At 47.4% G+C, this 14,118-nt stretch overlaps 1 protein-coding gene across 1 annotated transcript in view; it reads left to right on the top strand.

Moving 5' to 3' along the window:
* The first annotated feature begins 2,926 nt into the window (after nt 1-2,926).
* Nucleotides 2,927-14,118, top strand: part of St6galnac5 (ST6 N-acetylgalactosaminide alpha-2,6-sialyltransferase 5) — a 168,225-nt gene continuing 157,033 nt past the window's right edge. Inside the window, 2 exon segments of the mRNA NM_001271361.2 lie at nt 2,927-3,171; nt 3,898-4,164. Coding sequence (NP_001258290.1) covers nt 3,157-3,171; nt 3,898-4,164 — 282 coding nt within the window. The 5' untranslated portion in view covers nt 2,927-3,156.

Below are 14,118 nucleotides of genomic sequence, written 5' to 3'. Positions count from 1 at the left end.
GCTCAAATTCCCTCCAAATTTCAGATCCCTTGTCACCTAGGACATGCCTTGTTTCAACAACTCTCAGCTTATTTTTATCACAGAACCTACATTTTGCAACACTCAATTTCTTTTCCATTCTCTTTTTTTTCAGAAATGCAAGCCAATTTGATTGGATGTGATAGCTGGAGAGGTAAAAACGTGGCAATGTTTTAAATGGTGAGAAATTTGTCTCAGCTACCTGGGTTCAAGAGGAAAATTGCAACTTGTCCACTCACTCTGGGTTGAACTGTACAAGCTGGACAAACCAAGGACCTTCACTGACTTGTCTACCTGTCTTCTCTCCTCCCAGTGAATCAAATACTTATGAATTTGCCTATTTTATGTTCACTCTGGCTATTCAGATCAATAACTGAAAGGTTTGTATAAAGGTACATAAAGCGCAGATGGATACCCTGGAAATTTCAAACTTTTAGGATATTTTCTTAGGATAGGGTCTCACTGTGTAGTCTTGACTTGACATGCAGACTAGGCTAGCCTCAAACACAGAGATCCTCTCGTCTGTGCAATCTAGTGTTGTCATGAAAAGCACACCCCGGATCTCAATGAAGTAGGAGGCAAAGCTAAGAAACAAATCTGTACACTGATTGCTCTCTATTCTGTATCTGAAAGTTCACATCAGAACAACAGACCCAACAGCCTGGCGCACAGTAGGTGCATAACAAGTGCATACTTGTTCAATCTATAGAACTCCTCCATTGTCTGTTCATTAAGGTTACTACGCGCACACACACACACACACACACACACACACACACAGGGAGAGACAAAGAGAGAGAGAGAGAAAAAGAGACAGAGACAGAGAGACAGAGAGAGACAGAGACAGACAGAGACAGAGAGAGACAAAGACAGACAGAGACAGAGAGACAGAGAGAGTTCTGAGCCCTTAGAAGAAAACTTTTGTACTTAATTCTCCACCACTCCCCCCTCCCCGCCCGCCATCACCATGTTTCCTAGACAGAATTACCAGGTGACAGGTGACCACCTCATAATTATCCAGTTGAATTGACTCCCATTCCTTATCTTCCCCACCTTCCTCTGGCCTTACCTTGTCCATTTGACCCCCAAGCCAGAATCACCACCACCTCCACCAGAGTCCTACCATCCTAATCAAATATCAGAAAGCCAGATACCTTGAAGTTCTTTAAATCAAGCTCAGAATTAAAATTTTCAGTGTACTCTACTCCTTTTGTAAGTAATTCTGTGGCCAGCTAACCGTCATCCCAGGAGGAGGGCAAAAACATAGGCTTAATGAATCTGGTCAGACACACCGTGTAACAGATGTCCAGCGTGCCACCATGAGCTTAAGTCATAAATATGATGTCTTTCTCTGGCAGCGCGAAATATATGAGAAGTGTTTTTATCGTTCACTGGGCAACTTGCTAGATGGAGGAGAACAATCTGAGGAAGGCAGGAGCTTCGTTCGTCTGGCTGCATCCCGAAAGCCGTGTTGGAGAAACACCGATAATCTGCTTGCAGTGATTCATCAAGTTGGTCCTTTGTTTCATTAATTTGAGTGCCAAGTGCAGTCGTACAATAAAGAATTGCCAAGACCCGATAAGATTCTCCTCTGCCTGCTGCCTCTCCTGTCCAGACAAGGGGCACTATTCATGCCCACAGCACACATTGAATGAGTAGCTAACCGCACTGCTGGCAATATTGGATAGTACTTCCAATCTTTGTGGGGTTTTTTTTTTTTTTTGAAAGGCTCCATAGCGTGTGTTTCTGTCTCCTGAATCTTCATTACTGAGCCAATAATTTTAACTTTGTTAATAGAGTTTGGAAGCAGGCCTCATAAGTTAAAAATAGTCCCCGTTGTGCCATCAGTCCAGTGGTAGATTAGAGATGATTAAAGGGGGCACTGCAATAGCACTGCTGGCCTTGAGAAAGCTCTCACTGGGCCCATAGTTCAGGGGGCCTGGAGATCGATCCCTCCCTAATGCGGTCTTCAGCCTCGCACTGACACGGGTACAGTGTTAAGAGAGACATTAGGACAACAGCAACAGTGTTCACTGAATCATTTCACACGGCTGAAATCCGTTTTCAGCTAAGTTAGAGGTTTAACAAACGCTTGCTCTAATCAGAGGAGGGAAGAGGATACCCAGAGCAGGCTACCCATCTGAACTCCGCAGCGCTCGTCTGGCTTTTAACTCGAATCCAAGTCCCGAATGTGAACACACATGCCCTCGGTTCCCCAGACAGCAGGAGGGAAGCAGCAGAACCTTCGGGTTCTTGGGATGCAAGATCATTTTTTATCTTCAACAGGTAATATTTCTTCACTGACATTAGAAAGACTCTACAGTTCCTGGTTAATCACGTGAAGAGGATGCACTGAGCGCTTCAAAAACTTTAAAATCATTTAAATGAGCGCCAGGCACCTCAAAGGTTGAGTAGAAATATAAATTGTGTTCTTGGGAGCAAATGATGAATGAAGTCATTTGGTCCAAAGGAAGCATGAGGCTAACGATTTGTCAAAGCAAAACTGGGGAGGGAAAGGACATTTGAAAACAACTAGAAATTATTACAGCGACGTAATTCTTAAGGAAAACAAGCCCAGGACAGCACTGGCCAAGCTGTGAACACAAATGCAAATTTAAATCGATCTACTGACATTTGGGAGGTTAACTTTTTTTTTTTTTTATTAAAATCGCAAACCTGAAAATTGAGTAAATTGTCAAATGGCTACCGTGTTCGGGATCAAACTGAGTTCTGAGTCCTTTTAGCTTGATAGCCCCATAGAAAGATAATAAATCTTCAAACCAAGGAATGAGTGGACCTTTATGGTAACTGTCTTGCCCCAGAAATTCCACTTCACTGAAAAGATGGTTTGGGGGTTGGGAGGGGGACTGCAGAGGACTCTAGGACCCAGCAGGCGGCGGCAGGCGGCAGTGTGTGGATCGCTGAGACTCGGAGGGTCCGGCTCAGTTTTAATTCTCCTCTAATCTCCGCAACAGCAGCGCTTCCCGGGTCCCGCGGCTCCTGCTCCCGCTCAGCCGCCCTCACTGCCAGGTGAGCATCTGAGCAGCCTCCGCCCCATCACCCGCCATGGACAACCTCCAAGAAAAAGTGGCTCCGGACGCGCTTGCCTGAGAATTCCGCACAAAAGAGGAGCCCAAAATGAAGACCCTGATGGTGAGTCTGTTGTTCCAACTCTGCCAAGCAGAGGCGAGGACCCCTGGGATTCTGGTTCTCCGGGACCATCCGGGAAGCCTCGCGGGGTACCTATCCCTGTGCCAAGAGGTCACCTGTCATTGGTGACAGACAACTTTCTACCTGGCTTGGAACCCGGGATGGGCACTAGGGATGCCTGGTCTCCTGAATCTTTAACGAGTGATCCAAAGGGCGATTGGAAAGCAGAGGAGCAGGCTGACCTCTCCAGGGATGGAGGGTGTCCCACTGTGACCGCTGGGCACAAACTCAGAGAGGCGGGGAGGAGGCACCATCGTTGACTTTTTTTTTTTTTTTTTTTTTTTTTTTTTGGTTTCCTTGTCGGATTTTCAAACTTAGCGGGGATCGCTGCAGGAAGCCCCAGGGAGCCAGAAAAGAGGGTGTGCGGAGGGTTGGGATTCCAGCAGCTTAGGTGGACACCAGACCCTCCTCCCCAAAGTAACCTGGGCGGGCGCGCTCAACCTTGCACTGGTCACCGCGCGCCACCTGCCCTCCACTGTGAGACGCGGGCTGTGAGCAGCGATGCATCCCTGACGGGTGCGCAAGACCGTGTCACCTCTGCTCTCTGGCTGCGGGGAAGGCTGGGGCGGATGCTCCGGACCTGTGCTTGGTGTCAATAAGGAGCGCAAGCTTCCCCGGTGCACCCTCAGCCACTGTCTTCTGCTCTCTCTGTCTCCCGCCCGCCCGCAGCGCCATGGTCTGGCAGTGTGTTTAGTGCTCACTACCATGTGCACCAGCTTGTTGCTCGTGTACAGCAGCCTCGGCAGCCAGAAGGAGCGGCCCCCGCAGCAGCAGCAGCAGCAGCAGCAGCAGCAGCAGCAGCAGCAGCAGCAGCAGCAGCAGCAGGCGACCGCGACTGGCAGCACGCAGCCTGTGGAGAGCAGTCCCCAGCCACATAGAACCGCCCCCGTAGGACCCCGGCAGCTAGACGGATACCTCGGTGTAGCAGACCACAAGGTGACAGCTTGTGCGCCTCCCTGCCCACCGCCGCTCGGCCTGGGCACTCCGTACCCCTGACCCTTCTTCCTTCCTGGGGCGGTGAGATGCGGGAGCAGCTGTTAGTTCTGGAAGCAGGAAGGTGGTAGACCAGTTAGGGCAGGAAGGGCTGCATGCTAGTTATGACTTTGTATTCCAAGAAGGATGCAAAGTTTATCAGGGAATGGGAATGGTGTGAGTGGATCCGGAGCCCCAGTGGTCCTGGTCTAGATCTGGACACCCAGCAATAGTTGCAAACGGATGTTGAATTTCTGGAGCCTAGTATTTTCCAGCCAAGCCTGTGGGGGTGGGGGTAGGGTGGGGGTTAGGAGGAAACCAGACTGGTGCAGGAACTAGCCCCATGGTTCCTCCTATACCGCCAGAGGGGAGAAGAGAGAGCCTCTATGGCAGCTCAGTTCCACAGGTTCTCCTCTGATCTCTGCTGGGGACTGCTCTGGGCTGAAAGGCCCGGGTCCCTGGGGAGCCTAGCTCTGGCAGGCACCGAGGGCTGGAAGCAAACTTGGCTCCAATTGGCTTAAAAGGCTGTTTTTCTTTGCCTTCCAGGAAGCTACTGCATGGCTTGGCTAATAATTAATAAGCTGGATTTTTTTTCCCTCTAAATCGAACCTCTTTTCCTTAGACTAATAAATAAATCTCTGGTTTCAGTGTAGGAAGCCTCTGGGAGAAACCTAATCAAGTTTCCTGATTCCAAAGATGTTTTAATACAATTTAAATGCATCTCTGATTATTTGAAATTGCCAGTGTGTTTTTATTAAAACACACTTTCACTCCGTGTCTAGAAGATGGCTTGAAACCTCTCAACTCTTTTACTTTGTATCTTACTGCGTGTTATGAATGCCAGCCAAAGTTACATTTGCAGATGCTCCCTCTGTGTGAGAAGGTAGCTCTTGTCACACATGAGTAAGTCAGACTTTAAGTGACAATCAAAATATTGCGACTCACCTGTGCTCTACAGAATGCTAAAGATGGGAGACGCCAGGGGGATTGCATGCAGGGCTCAGCTTTCCTATCCTTGAGTGCCTGAGGAAAACAGCATGTCCTGAGCTGTGTAACAAGAAACACTGAAAGGCAAACATGGCCAGTCAGCACTGGTACACACGATGCTTCTGGGCTCACCAAGGAGGGAGCTCATGTTCTCCAGAAGTAAGGGGTATTTCTTTGAAAATGTGGACGTTGCACCTAAGAGACTTCAGAGGGGTGGACAGGAGGAGGCTGTCTGAGGAGGAAGCCACTTGGGAGTAGGCTGTAAATGCCAGAGCACAGGTCTAATGACGTCTGAGCTTCTGTTTGCTCTCTTGGTTGTTGATTGATTGTATACTTGGGATCTGCATGTGCAAGCTGCTGATAAGGACTGTGCTTGTGAGGAAGTTTAGCTCTGGCTTCCGGCTGGGGATGGATATGGTGTTCTGTGTAGGTCATTGGCATGACTTGAACAAAGTACGGTGCTGGATTTTCACACTCAGTGTTTAGTAGGAACCCACCTCAAATTCTGGAAATATTCATGAATAAGAAATGTCAAAAGATCAATCAATGCCTTGCAAGCTCTGATGGATATGAGAAGATTTCCCAAATATTTTGTTCCTTCTGCAGCCCAGTGTTCAAATAGAAGGATTGAGTTTAAGAGCCATCTTTTAAAACTGCTTATGGAAACAGGTGTGCTGATTCCAAGTTCAGTGTATCAGAGAGTTGTGTGATTAGGACGAATAACAACCTTTCTGTGTGTGACAATGCCTGTAACCGGAAGTACTCCGTAGACGAAAGGGAAACTCCAAGTGCTGTGACATGGGATTCTTCACATATCAATCCAATTCACCCCTAGAAAACATCATCTCCCAGGAGGTATGCTCCTGTCTGCGACCCCAACACAACAGAGCATGAGGAAGGGGAATGGCAAGTTTGAGGTCAGATTGAGTTACATAGGGATATCCTGTATCAAAGTCCAAAAGAAGTAGTAGAGGGAGGAAGGGAAGAAGAGACAGAAGGAAGAAAGACAAAAAAGGAGGGGATGAAGTGAAGAACGAAAAAGGAAAGGGAGGGGGAAGAAAGAGCAGAGTGAGGAAAGCAAAGAGAAGGGAGTGAAGGAAATGGAAGGGAAGAGAGCAGAGATGAGGAAATAAGGAGGGAAGGAGGAAGGAAGGAGGGGAGGAGGAAGGAAGGAGGGGAGGAGAAAGGAAGGAGGGAGGAAGGAAGGAAGGAGGGGAGGAGGAAGGAAGGAGGGGAGGAGGGAGGAAGGAAGGAAGGAAGGAGGGGAGGAGGAAGGAAGGAGGGGAGGAGGAAGGAAGGAGGAGAGGAGGAAGGAAGGAGGGGAGGAGGAAGGAAGGAGGAGAGGAGGAAGGAAGGAGGGGAGGAGGAAGGAGGGGAGGAAGGAAGGAAGGAAGGAGGGGAGGAGGAAGGAAGGAGGGAGGAAAGGAGGGAGTGACAAAGGAAAGAAGGAGGGAGGGAGGAAGGAAGGAGGGGAGGAGGAAGGAAGGAGGGAGGAAGGAAGGAAGGAAGGAAGGAAGGAGGGGAGGAGAAAGGAAGGAGGGGAGGAAGAAGGAAGGAGGGAGGAAGGAAGGAAGGAGGGGAGGAGGGAGGAAGGAGGGGAGGAGAAAGGAAGGAGGGGAGGAGGAAAGGAGGGAGTGACGAAGGAAAGAAGGAGGGAGGGAGGAAGGAAAGAAGGTGGGAAGGAAGAAGGAAAGAAGGAAGAAGAGAGGAAGGAAAGAAGTTGGGGAGGAGAAAGTAAAGGAGGGAAGTAGGAAGGAATGAAGGAGGGAGGGAGGAAAAAGGAAAGGAGGGAAGGGGAAAATGAAAGAGGGAAAAGAGAAGGAGGAAGAAATGAAAGAAGGGGGAAAGGAGGGAACTATGTGGGAGGGAAGAAAGAAAGGGCAGAAGGAAGAGAGAAAAAAGCAAAAATGAAGAGAGAGAGGGAGTGAGGAAAGAAGGGATAGAGGAGGAAGGAAGAGGGGAGGAAATCCACCTCACAGTTCCACTCCGAGGCTGTAAACTAAGACCAAGCAAAGCAACAAGTGCAAACCCCAGACACTAGGAGACATGCACCTAATGCAGACCCCTGTTCAAAGGGCTTTGATCAAAGTTTTTACTGCTCCTGCTCCTGCTGCTCTGGTCTGCCAAGTGGGCAGGGCTCCCATTCCACGTGGCCACCTGAGGTGCTGGTCCCGGACAAACATCTAGAAGCTGCCCTTGGATTCAGTTTTGCTCAAGATCTCCTACAGTCTCCATCAGGCCAGGCTGTGAGAAGGCTGGGATGGAAATCATTTGTTAGAAAGTTGCTAAGGAAAACCCTTTCTCCAGAATCAGAAAGGAGAGCTCTCCTGTTCTTAGCACACTCCCACAGGACACTCAGGACTAATTTTTTCTCTTCAATCTCACGTCAGGCCTCAGGAAAAATCACAAGTACACTGAGCACAATGACCACAGTAAGCTCCTGAACATTGAATCAGGATTCCGACAGATGTCAGATTTGATTCCCCGGAGTCTGGGGAGAGTTACAGATACTATGTAGAAAACCATTCACATCAATAGTTTGAGATCCGAAAGACTGATAAATATGTAGCGTTTATGTTTAGCTACACAGTAGAATTAACATCATAATTCTAAGATTAAATTTAACAGGTGGCCCTAATCCCCCAGCGCCTGAATTGTGCAAAGTACAGGCTGTCTTCACGGATATTCTTGTCACCTATGACTGGGAACTAAATTCCTGTTGAGATGAAATCACCGTGTGTTTTTGTTTCATGATAGCCTGAGTCTGGCTGGTTCATTTATGCTTAAAATATCTCTTTGCCTGGTCATAGGCCCTGCCCCCTCATTCAGAGACAAGATGATAAGGAATTACAATTCTGGCACGAGTACACAAAGACCACTCAGGTGCTCATGGTCATGAAGAAGTTGCTTTTCTGTTCAGTAGAGCTGCTCTCTTTCCCAATCTCTCTCCCCTCAAACTCATTTCCACATCTCTGGGAGATATAGCAGGCCCCACATCTGTATACTCAGAGATTACTAGTAGCTTGCCAGTTTTTGGAAGCTGTTGATGGCTAACCAGACTGGGCAGGTACAAGAGAAGAAACCAGTGTTTCAAATCCTTGGGAAACACCCTTATCTAGTATTCTAGCATAATCTAACCAAACAAAATCCAGAGACACACAGACTTATAGAGCAACATCCATACGCGCTTGTGCATGGTCTCTCTCTCTCTCTCTCTCTCTCTCTCTCTCTCTCTCTCTCTCTCTCCACATTCAATCAAGCAACTGTCAGAGGAAAGACCCAAGTCTTCCAGCACCAAGCAAGGAGACAGAGAACTCAATTCCGTTTCTAGTCCAGATCTTTCTAGGTAGATGAAGTCATTTTCCATTTGGTAAAGTTTGTGAATCACAACTGGGCTGATTCTCATTTCCAGGGCACAGGCCCTTATCACAGAAGGGCCGCCTGTCACCAGCCTGCCCTTTGCTGCAGAGGCTAAGGAAGGGGCAGTGAATGACAACTGGAGCTGAGACAGTGCTGCTCCCTTCACAGGCAGCCTCCAGGGATGGAGCAGTGCCTGCCAACGACGTGTTTGTTCCTCGTTCTTTCCTTCCTTTGGCCACTTGGTGATCTGATACTTTTTTGTGATCGTGATGCTACTATTAATAGGTAGATGTCCCTTGGAAAGATGGGCAAGTCAGCTTAGCAGCTGGTAACTAATCTGGGCTAAAATATGTCACATAACGTATTTCAGAGGTGTGGGTGAAGGATCCCTCTTTAGAAAGTCTATAAATTCCTAGTGACAAGTTGACACCATTTATTAAGCCCTATTTGATGACATTTGGGTAATCCAATCAGCGATAAATCATTTCAGTGTCCAGGAAGCTCAGAGTTAGCTTTTGGGCTAACTCAGGCATTGGCACATGAAGGCTGCCAACGCTGATGAAATTATAAAGCCAAAGGAGCCATGAGGTCAAACAGCTTCCAAGAGTTAAAGAGTTTCAAAGAGTGGGATGGCTGTGCAGGTAAAGGCATTGTTCACATGATCGGAGTTCCAGTTCATGAGGTGAAAGGAGAGAACTGACTCCCATAAGATGTCCTCTACCTTCCACACATGCACACACACACCCCACGCACACACACACCCCACGCATGCACACCCACACCCCACGCATGCACACACACACCCCACGAATGCACACCCACACCCCACGCATGCACACCCATACCCCACGCATGCACACCCACACCCCACGCATGCACACACCCCACACATGCACACCCACACCCCACGCATGCACACACACACCCCACGCATGCACACCCACACCCCACACATGCACACCCACACCCCACGCATGCACACCCACACCCCACGCACGCGCGCGCGCACACACACACACACACACAAATGTAAATTTTTAAAATATTTAATAGTGTCAACGGTGTGGCTGCTTTTAACCGGAGAAACGTTTGTACACCAATAATTACTTCAGGGCCTGCTTACCCTGTTCTCCACGGGAAACTCTTCCCCAAGGTCCTTCTTGTCACAGAACCCTCGGGTTACATGCCATCTTTTAAGGAGCCACATTTTATCCCAGCAGCCAGCCTCAGTCGCATTGGCTTGTTTTTCTTTATTTGTATCTCATAGTTTCTGAAATAAACTTAAATCTGTCTCTTGCCCTCCAACTAGAATCTGGTGTTGTGGCAATAAAGTTTCTGATGTCTAAACCAATGCGATTTTGGAAGCTGGATGGAGTAGATCCTGGCACTGGTGAGTGCTTTGAAAGAAGTTAGGATGTGGGGGCAGAAGAGCCCTCCTTACCTCAGGTTCTTCCCCACAGGAAACATCAATGTGGTCACAAGGCCCTTGTAGGTCTTGTTTTCCTAAATTTGTTTTGAAAGAAAAAAAAAAAAAAAAAACAACTGCAAGTATATTCGTGGAGGAGAAGAAAAAAGTAAGAGTCAAAACACAAGAGCCATCGGAAACAATGTGGGACTCCACTTAACAAGCCTCCTTGTGATTCTTGTACATATTAAAGTTTGGGGACTGCTGTTTGAAGTATCTAACCTCACAAAGGCTTGTCCTGTAGCCAGTTCATTCTGAAGGTTTGGAACTCATTGCAGCCCTTAGCAAATACTCACTGAAAACCTAACAGCTTCAGAACTGGCATTCTGAAGCAAGAACACAGTTCCTACCCTCAAAGGGCCTTTGATCTCCTAGGAGAGGAAAGACAATGGAGAAAGATTAGTTAAATAATGAAGCCTGGGCTGAATGAGGCAGCCAGGACTCAAGGAAAGGTACTCCTGTGCTCTTGCTCCAGTGAGAAACTAAATGCCATTATTTACAGCTGAAGCCATTATTACAGCTGAAGCATGTGAAGCCTGCAAATTACCATTCTGATTTTAATTGGGGTGGGTGCATGCTCTGATAACCAGTCCGTAAACAACTCGGGTATCAAAAAAGTTGCGGAGAGGTTTGAGTTCTACATACATGTTAAGTTTCTTTATGGTTGTCCTGTGCTGAGACAGTCTTTGGAGTGGCTTCACTACCTCTGGAGCAGGCATGCCCTAGCATCATGTAGCTAAACCCTATACTTTCCGTTTGGTCAGTGTAGATGTGGCCGCACCAGCCAGCAGACAACCCTCTCAACTAGGTTTGTTGTGGAGATGCTACACCTGTTAGGAAGGTTCATGTGCATAGTAACCCTCAGGGGCAGGCAGCAGCAGGTGCAACTCCTGTCCTGCAAATAAGGCGGTGCAAAGACAGGAAAGGGAAGACGGCAGTTAGTCAGCAAGTTTCATACTATACACTTCCCGCCCTATGGATGCTTGTAAGTTTAGAGAGACAATGAATGATTATCTCTTAAGTAACACTGTTGCCTCCACCCTTGAACTTGAGGCAAGAAAAGAATTCTCTTGAAAGTCAGTGAACTAATAGGCAATTGATACAGTGTGGCAGTGCGGACTTTTATACACTGTGCTCGGATTCTTTGTTTCATACTGCTTCTGTCTTAAGTGTTTAGACCCAGACAGGACAAAAGATACTTTTACTCTCTATTCCAATCAATATAATTCCCCACATAGAAATTGCAGCATGTGTGTTCCTGGCTTAGACAGCCCACCTACAGGTAGGACTTCCCTGCTATGTCGCCCAGGTTAGATCTGGGCTCTATGTTGTGTCTTCATAGCTGAAATCTCACAGAATTATTTACTCTGGTTTGTTGTTGTTCCTTGTCTAAAATTGTCTGACTCCCAGGTAGGCAGCTGGCTTTCGGAGACTGGGATGTTTACTTTGGATGTGTCATTATATTTCTAGGTTTTAACATAATGCTGGCTCTTTAATAAATATTTGTCAAGTAAATACTGTCTACATAAATAGTTTTAATTTCTTCTAATATAAGCCTCTGTCAAGAGTGCCTGACCATTTGGAGATTACTGAAAAGGACTAGTTTCGTGCCATAAATATCAGTTTCTTTCTGTCCCAGTTGGTAGTTCTGTGGTTAATTCTCTTCTAGCATCTTACGCTAATCAGGTCTCTTAAGACATATGCAGAATTTTTGAGTTACGCAGGCAACTTTAAAATAATTATCAAAAGGCATTCCTGAGTAGTTGTGTGATTTGCCCAAGGTCACAGCTAGTGGCAGCTGGGGATAAAATGTGAGGCTGGTGTGAGCTTCATTATCATGAGGGGATTCAGGGCCAATATCTTCTAAGCAGTGACTTGCCATTATTTGGACAGAATTTATTAAAACGAAGAGCCTAGGCCTACCCAGTTATTGGAAAGAAATAAATATTTAAAGATCTCATTATTCTGAAATGAATATGAGAATATGCCTCCAGATAGTTGAGAAGAGTCTTCCACCAATGACTGGGCTCGCCGTGACTACTCTAAAGGGGCACGGGGCACATGGCCCTGATGTAATTGGAACAATTTGCAACTCAGAGTAAGTTTGCTCTGAAAAGTCACTCAGGCAAACTGGGGAGGGCTCAATGGGTAAAACTGCTTGCTCGCAGCACAATCCTGAAGACCAAAAACTGATCCCCGAAACCCACATAAAACCCCGTGTCATGCATCTCTAGTCCCAACAGTCCTGTAGGAAATAGACAGCGAGAAGGCAGGAGAATTACCCAGAAAGTTCTGGGACTGGCCAACCTGGCATACATATGCAGAGACAAAAACAAAGGCGAGATCCTGCCTCCAAAACAAGGTTGAAAAATGATCCTGAAAGCTGATCTCTGACGTCCTGTGTGCACTGTGCTAAACACATGCTCACTCGAATACACACATCACAGTCACACACACATGCCCACACCCACACACACATCACAGTCACACACACATGCCCACACCCACACACACATCACAGTCACACACACATGCCCACACTCACACACACATCACAGTCACACACACATGCCCACACTCACACATACATCACAGTCACACACACATGCTCACACTCACACACACACATCACAGTCACACACACATGCTCACTCGCATACACACATCACAGTCACACACACATGCCCACACCCACACACACATCACAGTCACACACACATGCCCACACTCACACACACATCACAGTCACACACACATGCCCACACTCACACACACATCACAGTCACACACACATGCCCACACTCACACACACATCACAGTCACACACACATGCTCACACTCACACACACACATCACAGTCACACACACATGCCCACACTCACACACACATCACAGTCACACACACATGCTCACACTCACACACACACATCACAGTCACACACACATGCTCACTCGCATACACACATCACAGTCACACACACATGCTCACACTCACACACACATCACAGTCACACACACATGCTCACTCGCATACACACATCACAGTCACACACATGCTCACACTCACACACACATCACAGTCACACACACATGCTCACATTCACACACACATCACAGTCACACACACATGCTCACTCGCATACACACATCACAGTCACACACACATGCTCACTCGCATACACACACCACAGTCACACACATGCTCACACTCACACACACATCACAGTCACACACATGCTCACACTCACACACATCGCACACATCACATACTCATATACATATCACATAATACATATCACACACACACAACATGCATTCATACACACATGCTCATCACAAACACATCACACTCATACACACATTACACACACATCACACGCACAACACATATCACACACCACACACATGCTCATATACACACTAGACACATCACACTCACACAAACATCACCTACTCATACATACATCACACACACATGCTCACACTCATACACACATCACACACAAACATGCATGTGCCCAGGAGTACACGTACCTGGACACACGCACACACACACACACACACACACACACACACACACACACACAGCCATGATTAATAAGACACTGGTTCCATCTGAAACTTCACAAGCCAGGCCTCCATCACCTGCATTTCTCTGAACACTTTTATCAGTTCTGCTCCAACAGAACAGTAGCCCCTTAACCTCTCAACACCCCCTGTCTTTTCCAGCCCAACATTACAAGCATGTCCACAATCAGCCCCAAAGCATCATAGCCAGGTCAGCCACACTCCCCGATAAAACTTCCTGTCCTATTTAGCTTGCTTTGCTGTGATAAAACACTGAAAGGGTTAATTTGGCTTACAGGCTCTGGCTCTGATCACTGGCAGTCAGTCACCAAGTGGAGTCAGGGCAGGCACAGAAGGAAAAACTATGGGGGATGCTGCTGACTGCTTACTCTGCACAACTTACTCCAATGCTGTCTTATACAACCCAGGGCACCTGCCCAGAGTGGCACTGCCTACAGTGGGCTGCACACATCAGTCATTAATGAAGAAAATGTCCCCCCACACACATCTGATGCAGGCCTTTCTCGGTTGAGTTCCCC

Source organism: Rattus norvegicus, chromosome 2, assembly GCF_021556685.1.
Source record: "Rattus norvegicus strain SHRSP/BbbUtx chromosome 2, alternate assembly SHRSP_T2T, whole genome shotgun sequence".
In the NCBI taxonomy this organism is placed as follows: Eukaryota; Metazoa; Chordata; class Mammalia; order Rodentia; family Muridae; genus Rattus; species Rattus norvegicus.
Note: the sequence above shows the minus strand (reverse complement) of the source record. Positions and strands in the feature narration are given on the sequence as shown.